General features: G+C 41.0%; 1 protein-coding gene across 3 annotated transcripts in view; it reads right to left on the bottom strand.

Moving 5' to 3' along the window:
• The window catches only part of IFT56 (intraflagellar transport 56), a 50,062-nt gene extending 37,691 nt beyond the window's left edge, over positions 1–12,371 (bottom strand). For 2 of the 3 annotated variants that reach the window (XM_087765131.1, XM_087765133.1), the window contains exons 1-5: positions 12,278–12,371; positions 12,000–12,137; positions 11,503–11,595; positions 5,239–5,353; positions 1,053–1,103 (exon numbers count right to left, since the gene is read on the bottom strand). In XM_087765131.1, coding sequence (XP_087621257.1) covers positions 1,053–1,103; positions 5,239–5,353; positions 11,503–11,595; positions 12,000–12,137; positions 12,278–12,280 — 400 coding nt within the window. In that variant the 5' untranslated portion in view covers positions 12,281–12,371. The remainder of the gene's footprint in view (positions 1–1,052; positions 1,104–5,238; positions 5,354–11,502; positions 11,596–11,999; positions 12,138–12,277) is intronic. The other variant, XM_087765132.1, reaches the window with a different exon arrangement.
• Positions 12,372–13,000: the final 629 nt, after the last annotated feature.

The raw sequence follows: 13,000 nt of genomic DNA, 5'->3' as shown, positions 1-13,000 counted from the left end.
AGAACCATGGCAACATTCAATATCCGCTGTGTCTTTTCTCCCAGTGCCAAATGCATTTTTTGAGGAAGAAAAGGAAACATATGAACAAGGTCAGATTAGTTTCCAGAAAGAATTTGGTTATGAATATTGGATAAAGCTGTTATCACTTCCTGCTCCAGTGATTGACACAACTGCCTTATCAAAGATAATGATTTTTAAGGGACATTAGGCTTGTTATTTCATTACTCTCTGCTGCTACTGAATTTCATTGTCACTGATCTGTTAATGCCACAAGGATGCACGATCTTTTCCTGTCCTACTTTTTCAAGAAGAGGACTGTACATTTTTTTTTTTTTTTAAATCAGTACTAAGCAATCTAGGGATCATAATGAAACATGATGACAATGCTGCATGGCAACAAACTGGACCCTGCTCCAGGTCTAGTATTGGCCTTGTGCTGAAGACATCACTGAGGTAGCTGGATAGGATATATCTCTTTCCAGCCAGGAAACACACCGATATTCCTACACTAGAATTTTTGTCATGATCAGTGCTGATATTCCAGGCACTACAGTCATAGCTGACGTTGATCTTAGAAGTGTTCTGTATATTTTTATGTGCTGACACTGAACAGGCACCTAGCGAAGTACTTGTTAAAATATAACAAACAGCTACAATAAGAGTGAAGACAGTTATCTTCACTAATTATTAAACAAAAAGTTAAGCTTACTAGAAATGGCAGCTCAGACTCTTTGGTGGGTTCCATATAGCTGCCACATGCAGTAAGACAATGATGAAATACAGTCATGGACAATCTGGCATTTGTGCCCTCTTGTAAGAGTGCAAGGCAATGCTGGTCATACATCCAGCATTAACAAATCCCATCTAGCAGACATAATGCCTACGCTATAGCAGCACTTCACACATTAACAGACACAGAACATGTCGTAAACATACATAGCAGGAGCTGGTAGGAATGAAACAGTGCTGAGAAGGTTCCAGCCCGACAGCACAGAAAATATGACCAGAGGAAACCTTATTCTCCTGTCCCTGAGAAACAACATCCTGCTCACCTGAATACAGTAGCTGAATGAAGCCCTCTGTGCCCCAGAACCACAGTCTCACTGGTGGAGGGAAAATGCAAGGGTATGGGAAAAATGTTCAGAAAAAACATGGTCCAACAGTGAGGTTCACACTTACACACACTTGAATAGCTCAACTGTTCAGAATTTTCTTGAATGAAATTTACAGAGGACATTTATTGAAATTTTCCCATTCCCAAAATACTTAAAAGCCAGTTCAGCTGTGTTCAGTTATTTGCAATATATACACATTTCATTTCAGTCATGCCTAAGCACAGTAAAGACCATTGAAGCAAAAAACTATCAATTATTCCTGTTCTGTAGATTCTACTATACTTCAAAAAGCAGAACAAGAAAATAAGGTTAGTAGCTTTTGAAGTTTAAATATGTATAAATTGATATTTTCACTTGTGCACTTTGAAAGTTCCATATATTGAACTCTGCTGGTTCAAAACCACGGCTAAAATGCAATGAAAATGAACTACTGTTCTCAAGAAATACAGTACAAGCAGAAAGCAGGCAATTTTGCATGTAGGTGAACATGCAGTCTAAAGAAAAAGAAAACCCAGCAACTTTTTCATGCCTGCTTGTAACTGCACATTTTTACTGGTGACAACTATCTAACACATGGCAAACATTAGTACATGCATAAGCAAAACTGGTTTGGAAAATGTCATTGTTCTTACTAACCCATCTCTGTTCTGCTTTTGTACTATATTGCTCTTTCCAGTATTGGCTGTAAAATGAGAAGTATCTCTGTTCAGTTAAACCACATTCAGATCTGACACATGCAGAGTTGTGAAGAAGTAATTAAAGCTTTGTCCGTTCAAAAATTAGAAGGGAGAAAAAAAAAAAAAAAGAAAAAAAAAAAGAAAAGAACTTTAATGACTGGTTCAGCAACACAATCCTGTCTGTGCATGAATCTTAAATTTAATTGTAAAATTCCATTTATCCTAAAAAGACTGTTTTTCATAACAGATTTAACTGCAGCCCCACTTATGTGCACATTTTGTGGTTTAAAAGAACACTGGTAGTTCTTGTGTTTTTCTTAATGCAGTGCTAGCCAACGACTTCTGAGAGCACTATGCAGGCTTCTAAACACTGGGATCCGTTGCCAGGATCACCGTGCAAGTGTGCCAGGCCGAGTTTCTGGTCCTTGTCCTTTGCAAGGCACAGGAACTAGGAATGCAACATAAGATTATTTGGTTTTATAATTAAAAAAACAGTAATTTATTATTATTATTTATTAAACCAAGATGAAGACTTTCAGCCTTGTTCTCCCAAGACTAGATGGGCTAGCATACAGCATGGAAAACATATGTTCAGCCAATGTATGAGAGCACGGGTGCAAAAGGAGTAAACAAAGCATCACTTGGCAGCTTCACTATAAGATGACTATGAAACAACAGTAGCTGACTTGAAGTAACTCTACCTTCACCTCAGATCCAGGAACATTAGTAACTGAAATGTAAGGGGACAGCAGGGAAAAAGGAGAAGCCAGAAATATCTGAAATGAATTTGGAAGAAAGCCTAGAGGAGATAAAGTACAACTGTAATGAAAAACCTTCAAAGAAGGATTTTTCTTTGTTGACTTTTTGCTCTACTTCTTAGATTATATTTTCAGTAATTCTAGTTTATATGACTTTTGATATGCAGATTTATTCTTTTGTGAGAGAATATACCATGAAGTTTTAATTAAGTAACGACGAGCTAAGAGAACACTTCACATCTATTATGAAATAAACATAAAAATTTGCTCCACAAGAGATTGTGGACTACATATCTTGTATGAAATGCAATAATTACTTCATGGCTTTTAATGCTTATTTCCTATTTTTTAAATATCCTGCATATTTTTCCTTAGACAGTTAACAATATTTTTCTTAAGCAATAGCAACACTACCTGGCAAGAAGGAACTTCTATTTGATTTCTAGATATCTACATGTTTGTGTGGAAAAACTATTCCAGAAAGCTAGCTGACTTTTATGTTCCCTTTCACACAGAGATTCCATCACTGAAGAAATTTAGAATTATAGCTGAAAATAAATTATTTCTCCCTCATTTGTTTTAGCACTATGCTACTTTCAGGGGCTTAGCATAACTGCAGCAATAAACAGCAAGCAGTATGCAAGAATTCAGGCAAAATAATCCCAAAATAGCAATGGTAAGCAGCCCAACACTAACACTACCTATCATTTTTTTCAGCAGTATTCAAGGCAGTACTGGATAAATGGTGTTCTTCTAGAGACTTCACCTGTTGTGTCTATATCCAATGAAATATTTTACTTCTTCGGGATCTTTGCAAAATAATGGAAGAGATCACAAGATGTTATGACGCAGCTGTCAATAATATATTTCAAACAGCCATCACTGATGCAATCCTAAGATGTTAAAAAAAAATAAAAGAGGATCTGTCTTGAGTGAAAATAAAATGGTCCAATCTCAGTGTAAGAAAGACTGAAGTGATGGGAGTGGAAAGGGGAATATACAACACTTGGAAGCCTTCAATGGAGAAACGACAAGCATTACAAATCTTCCGCTGTGACTGCCTCGCCACCGAACTTAAGTAGCCAGAAATCATCAGTATTACAGCACTCAGAAGAAAGGTTTAGCACCTCACTATAAAAACTGGCATGCTCTCCTTCTTAAACAATTACATAAAATCAGGAACTGATATTACTAGCATAAGCACTCACTTATTCTCTGTTCCCTCCCTCGGCTACACTCCCGACATCTTGCACTTCTTTCTTAATATTCTATCCTTTCCTCCAGCACCCGAGTACCACTAACCACACCCCCTACCCTGCCATTCACCATGCTACTATGAACTAATCTGAAGGGGCATGAAAAAATTAACCTTCCCTCACTTCCAGGTCACAGTTAATAAAGGTGCATGCCCAGCTGTGTATCTGTCATCTCTAGAATGGATTACTGTAATTCACATGATGTGAAGCTGATGACAATGACTCCGACTGGTACAGGATGCAGCCGCTTGCTTCCTCCACAGTTTAGGTCAAAGTGACACCTCAGGCTCTATAGCCCAATTATTTTTAGATTCCAGTTCAAGTCCTAGATTGTAATCTCCAAAGCTTAAATTATTATCTGTGAATATTAGAAATATATGCACCTCTTGACCGCTACAGATCACAAAGCTCTGCATGAAACTTTTTACAGTTGGAAACAAAACATTTCCAGCTGTGGGATTCAAGCTCAGCATGAACTTTCAGAGGATTTTAAAGGGATACGAGAATCTAATTATTTCTAAAAAATACTACAAAACTGTAGTTTTTGAAGGCACCCCTTCACAGTAGAAGAAAGTACACAATTATTTTCTTCCTACCCTATTTTCAGCCCAAGACTAGAAGACTAAGAAAAAAAATAAAAACCCCATACTTCAGTAAGAGTTTTATCCTAAAAAGGCAAGAGTCAGAATTTGACTGAGAACATTACTACTATTAATTCTACTTAGAAAGTACTGAGATACTATAGTTATGGGAAACAATATAAATCACTAAGATAAATAGAAAGTGAGGGGTAACAAAATTAAACTGCAGAGACATTTTTAGGCAGTAAAAGTTGCCTTGGAATCTAATTTCCATTCCTCCTCTTTAAATGATCGCATGCATGTTCAGATTAAAGTAGAACTGTAACAATGTGACTGCAGTGAACTCCATGCCTTGAAGAATCAGATACCTAATATCTGACTTATAAGCAACAAGACCACCTACTAAGTCACTCAAACTCCATAAACAAAGTTCTTGTCCACATCAGGGAGAATGCTGAACTCTCTCAGATGCTTGTTTTTTGATAATTTCACCAGCCTAATTAGCTTCATCTGTCAGAGACATGGAATCAGTCAAAAGAAAAGGAACTTTTTGTTGCTGCTCAGCATATGCTGGGTTTTTTATTTAGAAATTAATAAGAGAAATTATTGTCCAGATGCTTCTTTCAGTTCCAGCTGCTCCACCTGCCCAAGGTATTTTTAGGAAGCAAACTGCATCATAACTCTTCTACTAAATGAAAAAAACACCCAAACAAAATAACCCAAACCAAAAAAACTTTGCTCAAAAGTATCCTTTAGTCCTATGAAAAAAAAGCATTGAATACTTTCTCTGGAAATCACTTTAACTGTTCAAGTCAACAAGCAGTCCTTTCCATCAGAGACATACATCTTACCTTTCAAGGCTGCTTGTTCAGCTTGCTTATACATCCCCAGAAAGAAGTAGGTACAGGCGAGGTTCACCCAAACATCTGGATTGCAAGCTGGTTGTTTGGTTAAGGCCTCATATTCCTGTAACAGAGGAGAGGGTTGATTTTTTAAAAATGCATAATAGCACAGATTTGTATTAAATATCATTCTTTCTTCCACCATTTTACAATGTATCATTAAATTATTGAGATCAAATGACTTATTCTCAAGTTCATTGCAGTCCTTGCAACAAAACTATTGCATTTTAACCAAAGATACGTCCCTAGCTCTTTTTTGTTTACAGCAACAGAACAGACAACAGGAGCAAGCAGTGCTCTAAATTTTCACTGTAGGAGCATAAATTCTGTCAATACTGAAATTATAAATGTATAAAATGTATTTATATTATTACATACTTATATATTATTATAAATATGTTATTATTTATAAATACAAAAGATTAATATATTAAAGTTATAAAGGCACCAACATAACCAACTTTTCCTCAAGTCTTTTCTGATGCTTTCCTAACTTCTCCTCCAGTCAAAGCCTGGGAGCCATAAACACCAGGAAAATCTCTTTGTGAATACTTACTGGAACAAGTGTTAAACATGCTTTTATAAACCTGTAGGTAGTGTCTTAGTATAGATTAAACCAGTGGTCTCCTAAGTGGGGTGTGTGCACCCCAGCGGTTGTGCAGGACAATACCATCGGGTGCAGGAAGAAAACAATTTTTGGTACCATTAATAACTAAAATAATTATTTAAAAAATCATGTTTATTTCATCTTTATCTCATCCTTTTTTAATTTCTATTTTTGTGTATGTTTTATAATTACATCTTAGTACAGTAGTACATGCATATAATTTATAAATATATATGTATGTATGTATATTGGGGAGCGTGCTAAAAATTTTTTTACTGACAGGGTGCATGATCAAAATTGTTTGGAGACCACTGCATTGAATACAAGCCTACAAGTTGGTATTGGGCAAATTCAAGATTTGCTAATAGATAAAGATAGAATTATAGTAAATATTACTAAACTGTGCCTAATTTCACCATTTCCCATTTTAAAACTTACAGCCAACAGCTACAGAAAACCACTAGATAGCATATTCTATATTTCTTACACATAACAGTATTAAGGGATATGGAATGAATGTGGATATAAACTGCTTCATTTCTAGTTATTTGTGAAACAGTAAAAACTTAACAGATAATCTTTCACTCTACTTTTCTAATGAAGAAAAACTTTGCAGCTACCAAACAGTGATATTCCTGAAGATAAACATCTTTGCTCTGCCTAACAATAGGTACTAAAAACAGAGGCAGGGAGACCTCTTGCTGCCATTTTTTTTCCTCTGTTAGGTTTCTGTTAAATTACTAAAAGGACCATCCCAGTGAAAGTGCCTCCTGCTGGTTCTCCTGCACTCCATCCAGTCATGTCCAGCAGGCAGCATAAGACAAAGCAGGCACGGTCACACAAGGTTCTCACAAGACCTGCTGAAAGAATGCCATCCACATACTTCCCAATCACCGGAAGCCTCTCATCCCTCCCAGCAACACAACCCCTTGCCGACTCTGTACTCTTCCTCCAAACATATGAATTGGAATTTCCCGCTGCCTAGGGAGAGTTTACCAGATTGTGCCACTACGGGTGGAAGACTTCTTACCTCTGGGGGAAAGGCAAAGACGTATATATAGCAGTAGATAAAATAAGCCATGCCCAAAGGACAGTGAATCCCAAGAACAGAAACATGGTGACAACAATAAAGTTTATAGCTTGCAAGCATAAAGAATTTTTTTTTTTTCTGTTGCCAAGTGAAAGTAAACTGCACTCCCAAACAGAGAAGATATTGGTAAGGTATGCCCTTAAAAGCCAGCTCAGTCTTGCTAGTACTTCAGGGACTAGCTGTCCTTCAAGAAGATTTAAAATAAATAAATAAAAAGAAAAAGAAAATATTTACATAGAGGCCAACCTTTCCTACTGAGGCCAGTTCAGTCTTGACGTAGGCCTGTCATGGAGCTCTGACAGACAGGCCACTGCTGTTTATTGGGACCATCTGGAATCTTTCAAAATCTGTTCAGATTAAATGCACCCAAAGGTCTCTTTCGGCTATGGCTTCAGGCAGATTAATTAGAAAAGACAAAGTGCATAAACACAAGTCATGTTCTGGCGTGGCCATTCAAAGCAAGCAATAAATAAAGAGTGCTCTAGCAGTACCAATGTGAATCTATGGAGACACAGTAAATAAAAATGAGGACTATTAGTGCTCCTTACCCTGTAGTTCTGGGCCATGAGCCCAGACTATGTGCTGTTGTGCCTTTCCTCACTAAAAGGCATTCAACATCAGTCTCTCAAAGACTACTTCACAATAGCCTTCCCCCCTCCTCTCCAAAAAACCAATAAAACCAAACAAACTAAATACTCCAAAAGCTTTCCCAACAGTCAGCCTGTGGCATATTTTTGCCAGCCAGGAGTATAACAACTTCTAGCTATTTCACCTTCCTCCACCTCTTGCCCCTATCACAAGACACATGCACTTTTCCTCAACAGCAGGCTCCCAGGTTGATTGCCTACAAGTATGGAAACCTACTGACAATGCTGATTCTGGATTCTGCTAGCTGGATTCTGCTCAATGCCCTTATTACTTGTCTGGATTCTCCAACCCCATAAACACAGACCCTGAAGAGCCAATAAACAGGCCAACCTATAGTGTTGTCCCACAAGCGCTCAAAGGAGGTGTGGAGATACTCATCGTAATTTGGCTACAGTCATGACAGAGAAGCCTAGAGAACTTCCTAGAGCCAAAAATCTATCTTTTACTTTCTAGCTTCAGCTGTCAGGAACTTGAGTGTACCTGTATTCTCACACTTCCTACAGAAGTACTCGAGCAAGACCAGATATTGCTCATGGATGAGCCATTACCCTAGTATACCCCTATTGCTTTCATGATTCACTGTTTGACTGAAATTATCTTGAGCCAAGTCAGGGTAGGCAGGAGGTCCCATTCAGTGAAGATGTGGAACGGCTCCTGATTCTCTGCTAGGAGGGAGGCAGCAGATAGGAGAGACTGTTTGAATCCCTGGCTGTAGTTTGTGAGATTTTGACAGAAACAATGCATTGAAGGCTCTGGCTCAGGGATCATGCTCTGCTCTCACATGGGCAGCTGATGAGCCAAAATGGCATTACCATGTCTGGCAGCTGTACCATGCCAGCATCCTGCGGGCCTAAGCCCAGTCAGAAGGTGCAGAGTGCAAATGTGAAACCTGTTCTTGAACCCAACCTAGCAGCACACCTGCCCTCGCCAATTCCTCTCTTAAATTGTCAATACCTCAAATATGTCTTATAACCCTCCCTTTCTTAGGTCCTGGCTGCTTCAAGTTATAGGATCAGGCAGCTCAGAAACAGAATCATTGGACTGATGCTCAGATTCTGGTCCTTGAGTGATGTTGGGAATTCTTTCAGGAATGGTTTAAGATTAGTGCTATGAACAAGTCATGGCAGAAAGACAGGTGGGTTTTTCCCCCCACTAGGGATAGCAAAGGTGGAAGAACTTTTGCAGAAAGGCATCTACCTACTAAGAAGGGGAAAGTGTGACCCTAGTGAAGCTGAGGTTAGAGCTCCACCTAGAGAACACCTGACTGTTGGTGTGCCTATGATAACAGAATGTGAATTCTCTCATACGAATGTACCAGATATTTTGCTGTCATTCTCTCTGAAGATATTCTCGGAGCTGGAGATCTATGTGTTTTTCATTTTTTCCCTGCTTCTTCCAGTAGCAGATGATGGCCACCTCACCCCAATTCCCAAGCCTCTCCAAAAGTTGCTATGCAACCAGCACTCCTGGCTCACTATGAAAGTATCATTATAAATAAAAGGATTATTGAGCAACAGAATTTCTGAAGAGCCTCATCAGGTATATGGAATACAAATCATAGACTGGGAATATAGTGACAGAGACTATGCGTTGTCACTTGCAGGCACTTAGGAGTGTGAATCATTTAATAAGATTCTGGAGAATTTTGCAGAATCTTCTACACGTAGTGTTTTATTTACAGTGCTCTCAGCACACCCCAAAGAGTGCTGCAAGATCTAGAGAGTATAGATAATCAAGGAATTTGTCCTTGAGAATACAGCAACAATGCCTCTGTAACACAGCAGAAAAGACAGAGCATTACACTTCAACCTTGAAGCTGATAACTGAAAGGCAATTCAGCCTCCAGTCAGCACTCTTTCGCTTGATTGCTACAAGCTTGGGAATTACAAGCACAGTTTTCTGTCCCAAAAGAAACTAGGTTGAGAGGCACAGGCTCATTTCCCACATGCCATCACAAAATGACAAAGTTATCAGGACTCATCACTGTGCCAAAAATCAGTCTTAAATCTGAAAAAATAGGCCCTGTGATCTCTCACTTAAAACAAACACACAAACCAACCACAAACCACGCATACAAACGTTTCATTGTCCCTACTTGGGCAGAAAAACTGGAAAAAGACAACTATGTTGCAGTTTTTAAAAGCCTGAATCAACAGCATCACCTAGCGGTGAATCAAACACCACATACAAAACCTAATCTCTCAAAATAAAAAAATAAAAAATGCTGTTACACTTTCATTGAAGGAAACATTTTAAATCTACTCTGGCTATAAAAGCACCTACTGGGTATTCCAAATAGCAGAATTTATTTCAAAGAAATTGCAAGCTATTTTTCATTTGTACACAAACATTTTTCTTTTTTTATAACTTTCACTCCCAATTAACAGCTAACATCTAGACGTAAATTAAGTAAAGCAACTGTTTGTTACATTCATAATCTTTAAACCCCACAACTCAAAACATGATTATGAAGTTACCACTATGTTCTATACTACTATTCTACATTCTATACTGTGTGTACTGTCAATTTGATTCACTGAACATGTCTAACATCTTCAATGGATATTTCCTCTTCAATTTTTTAAAGCAAGGGGAAAGTGCCTTGTGAACTTACTTGTCAGCTTTAGAAATTCTATTTCTGCCTCACATATGAATCTTGTCCATGTGACCATGTATTACTATAGTTAAACACCTAATTTTGTCTAAGAGGGAAAATATAATCATTGTTCTATAATCTATTTCTCTGTGGTTATTTTCGTTTGTTAATACTTCAAATTATCATCTGTTTTTCACATTTCTTCCAGGGAAAGCAATTTAAAAGACCATGAAAAGTCTTCTCAGAGCACAGCTGTACTTCACAGTGCATCGTGATGGAGATCTCCCCCAGCTAACATTGACCGAAACCAGTAAGTCTTAAATGGTGCAATAAAGCATTGTACGGACCGAGCAATTCACATCTGTAGGGATACAGCAGTGAGACAAACACTGCTCAGGCAGACTCAGTTGTTTCCAAATCTCCACTAGCTTATACACAGCCTTGTGGGTACCAGCACACAGCTCTCCACAACACTCCCTGTACTGGTGTGCACACTGATTCCAAGCCCTCAGAGGTACAGAGCAAGGCAGGCAACAAAAATTTGTTAAGATATCTACAGAGAAATATGCTAGCACAACTGAGAAGATAAAGGGATTTGAGGGACACTGGCAACAAATTGACTGGCAACAAACTGAGCTTCATTGGAGACATAAATGGACACAAGAATTGCATATGGACTTACACACTGAAAAAGACACAACAGCACTGTATGGTGCAATATTAAAAATGTATGCGTATCTGAATAATCAATGTGTCTTTTAGTGACTTAAAGCTTTTGGAGAATACGAATGTCTCATTTCATTGAACTACCTAATACAAGAAAAACATAAAGAAGAACAATCAAGTACGTTAAATAGCTAGGGGCATCAACCTCTAAAGAAAGAATTAAAAAAGCATGCATATTACAGATAAGCTACACAACAAAGACAAAGACATAATTAAACCTGAAAAACAAAACTGTGGAAAGCTAGCTGCAAAAAGGGAATGTAAAATTTAGGACATGAGCTATGACATTTAAAAGAGCAAATTAGGCTACTGAGCCTAGTATTAAATCAGACAGTAGGTAACATTAAAAAAGGTCTATTTTCATAGGCAAGTACCTTTTTTTTCAATCCAAACTGCTTTCCACAGCATCTGCCTTATTACTGTACATTTGTACCTTAACTGGCTGGCAGAACTGTTCCCTATTACAGAACATCTTCCTCCTGTTGTCATCGCCTTATCACAACATCCCAATTTCCAACCTTGGGGAGCAGGATTTCCCCACCTTACCTCCAGTGCTCTCTTGTAGTCACCCAAATGAAAGGCAGAGTATCCGATCCACAGGTCAGCATCCTCCTCCTGCTCACCCACGTGCCGTTTAAACTTTGTAGAGAAGAAAGAATGTAAGAATTTTGTCAGCTGCCACACAATTTATAAAGCCCCACGGATAATCAAAGTAATGCTAGGCCATTTTATATCACGGATGGTTTGACAGCCGTAGATGCTACTGGGGTGGAGCTGCTCTCACACGTCTAAGGGAAGCAGCAGGCAACCCTCCCATGCCAAACCTCGTTCTGCGAAGTGAGGGGAAAAGCTGCCGCAACAGGGCCTAAGGGGCGCGGCAGGAGGCGAGGGGGACACAAGGCAGGGGGAGGGCTCCCCTCGCCCCGCAGCCGTGTCGGGCACAGGCCTGGCAACGACGGTGCCGCCCTCCCGAGGGGAGCGGGAGAGCCGGGGTGCCGGCCGCGCCCTCGGGCCGGGGTCCCCGCCCCCGCCGCGGCCGTTACCTCCAGCAAGGCGATGGCGCCGGTGAAGTCCCTCAGGGCCAGGAGCTCTTCCAGCTGCGGCACCTTCTTCCCTTTCTTCCTCCGCCTGTCTCCCGGCGGCGGGGTACCCCCCACAGCCGGCTTGGCCCGGGAGAGCATCTGGGCAGAGAGCAGAGCGGGGCCGCGTCAGAGCGGGGCCGCGTCAGAGCGGGGCCTCGGCGGCGCTTCCCCCGCCCGAGGTGGGGAAAACGCCGCGGCCGCGGCCGCCCCGCGCCCCCCGCCCCGCCGCCGCCTCTCACCATCCTGCCGCCGGGCCCGAGCTCCGAGCTCCGCCGACGGCGCCGTTGCCAGGGTAACCGAGGGACGGCGGAAGGCGGCGGCGCAGAGCCGAGCGCGGCGGCGAATAGGCGCCGGCTGGCGACTGGCGCCGCCCCCCAGGGTTCCGCCTCCGCTGCGGCGAGCGGCGGTCTGCGTGGCGACCACGGGAGGGGGATCGGCCCCTCGACCGGTCTCTGCGGTTGCTGGCACCCCGGACACAGAGGCCCGTATGACTTGCGGTCTAATTCCGGCTGCCGGCGCTTAAACCTCCATACACACACAGTGCAGAACAGAGAGTCCCCTCACCCGGGAAAATAGTTAGAAATGGAGTTTAAGATGAAGACAAGAGACCCTGCGCTGATCAGCTGCAGGGCACGGCCAGAGAAATGTACTGACGAGCAACGGGTTCGCACATCACCAGCCCCTTTCATCCCCTTGTCCTGTGTCCCATACTGGTTCCTCCCCAAGCCCCCTTGATCTCTTTCTTTCCCCACCTTTGGTCCTCCGCCTAAACATTCCATAATAAGTCTTGTGCAATCCCCAAATGCTCTTCCCTGGCATGCCATAATGAGTCTCACATACGTGTAGTCAGCAACCCCCCTCAGTCTGTAAGGTGATCGAGAGGGCTTCTTCCATTGACCAGAGAGCTTCTCCCCTTGATCTTCATGGGGTGATCGCTCTCCCATGACAGCCCTATGGGGAGG

This window comes from Nipponia nippon, unplaced genomic scaffold (genome assembly GCF_047370975.1).
Source record: "Nipponia nippon isolate SJK-2023a ecotype South Korea unplaced genomic scaffold, ASM4737097v1 scaffold_3, whole genome shotgun sequence".
NCBI classification, from domain to species: Eukaryota; Metazoa; Chordata; class Aves; order Pelecaniformes; family Threskiornithidae; genus Nipponia; species Nipponia nippon.
The sequence above is the reverse complement of the archived record's forward strand: the minus strand, read 5'-3'. Positions and strand labels throughout refer to the sequence as shown.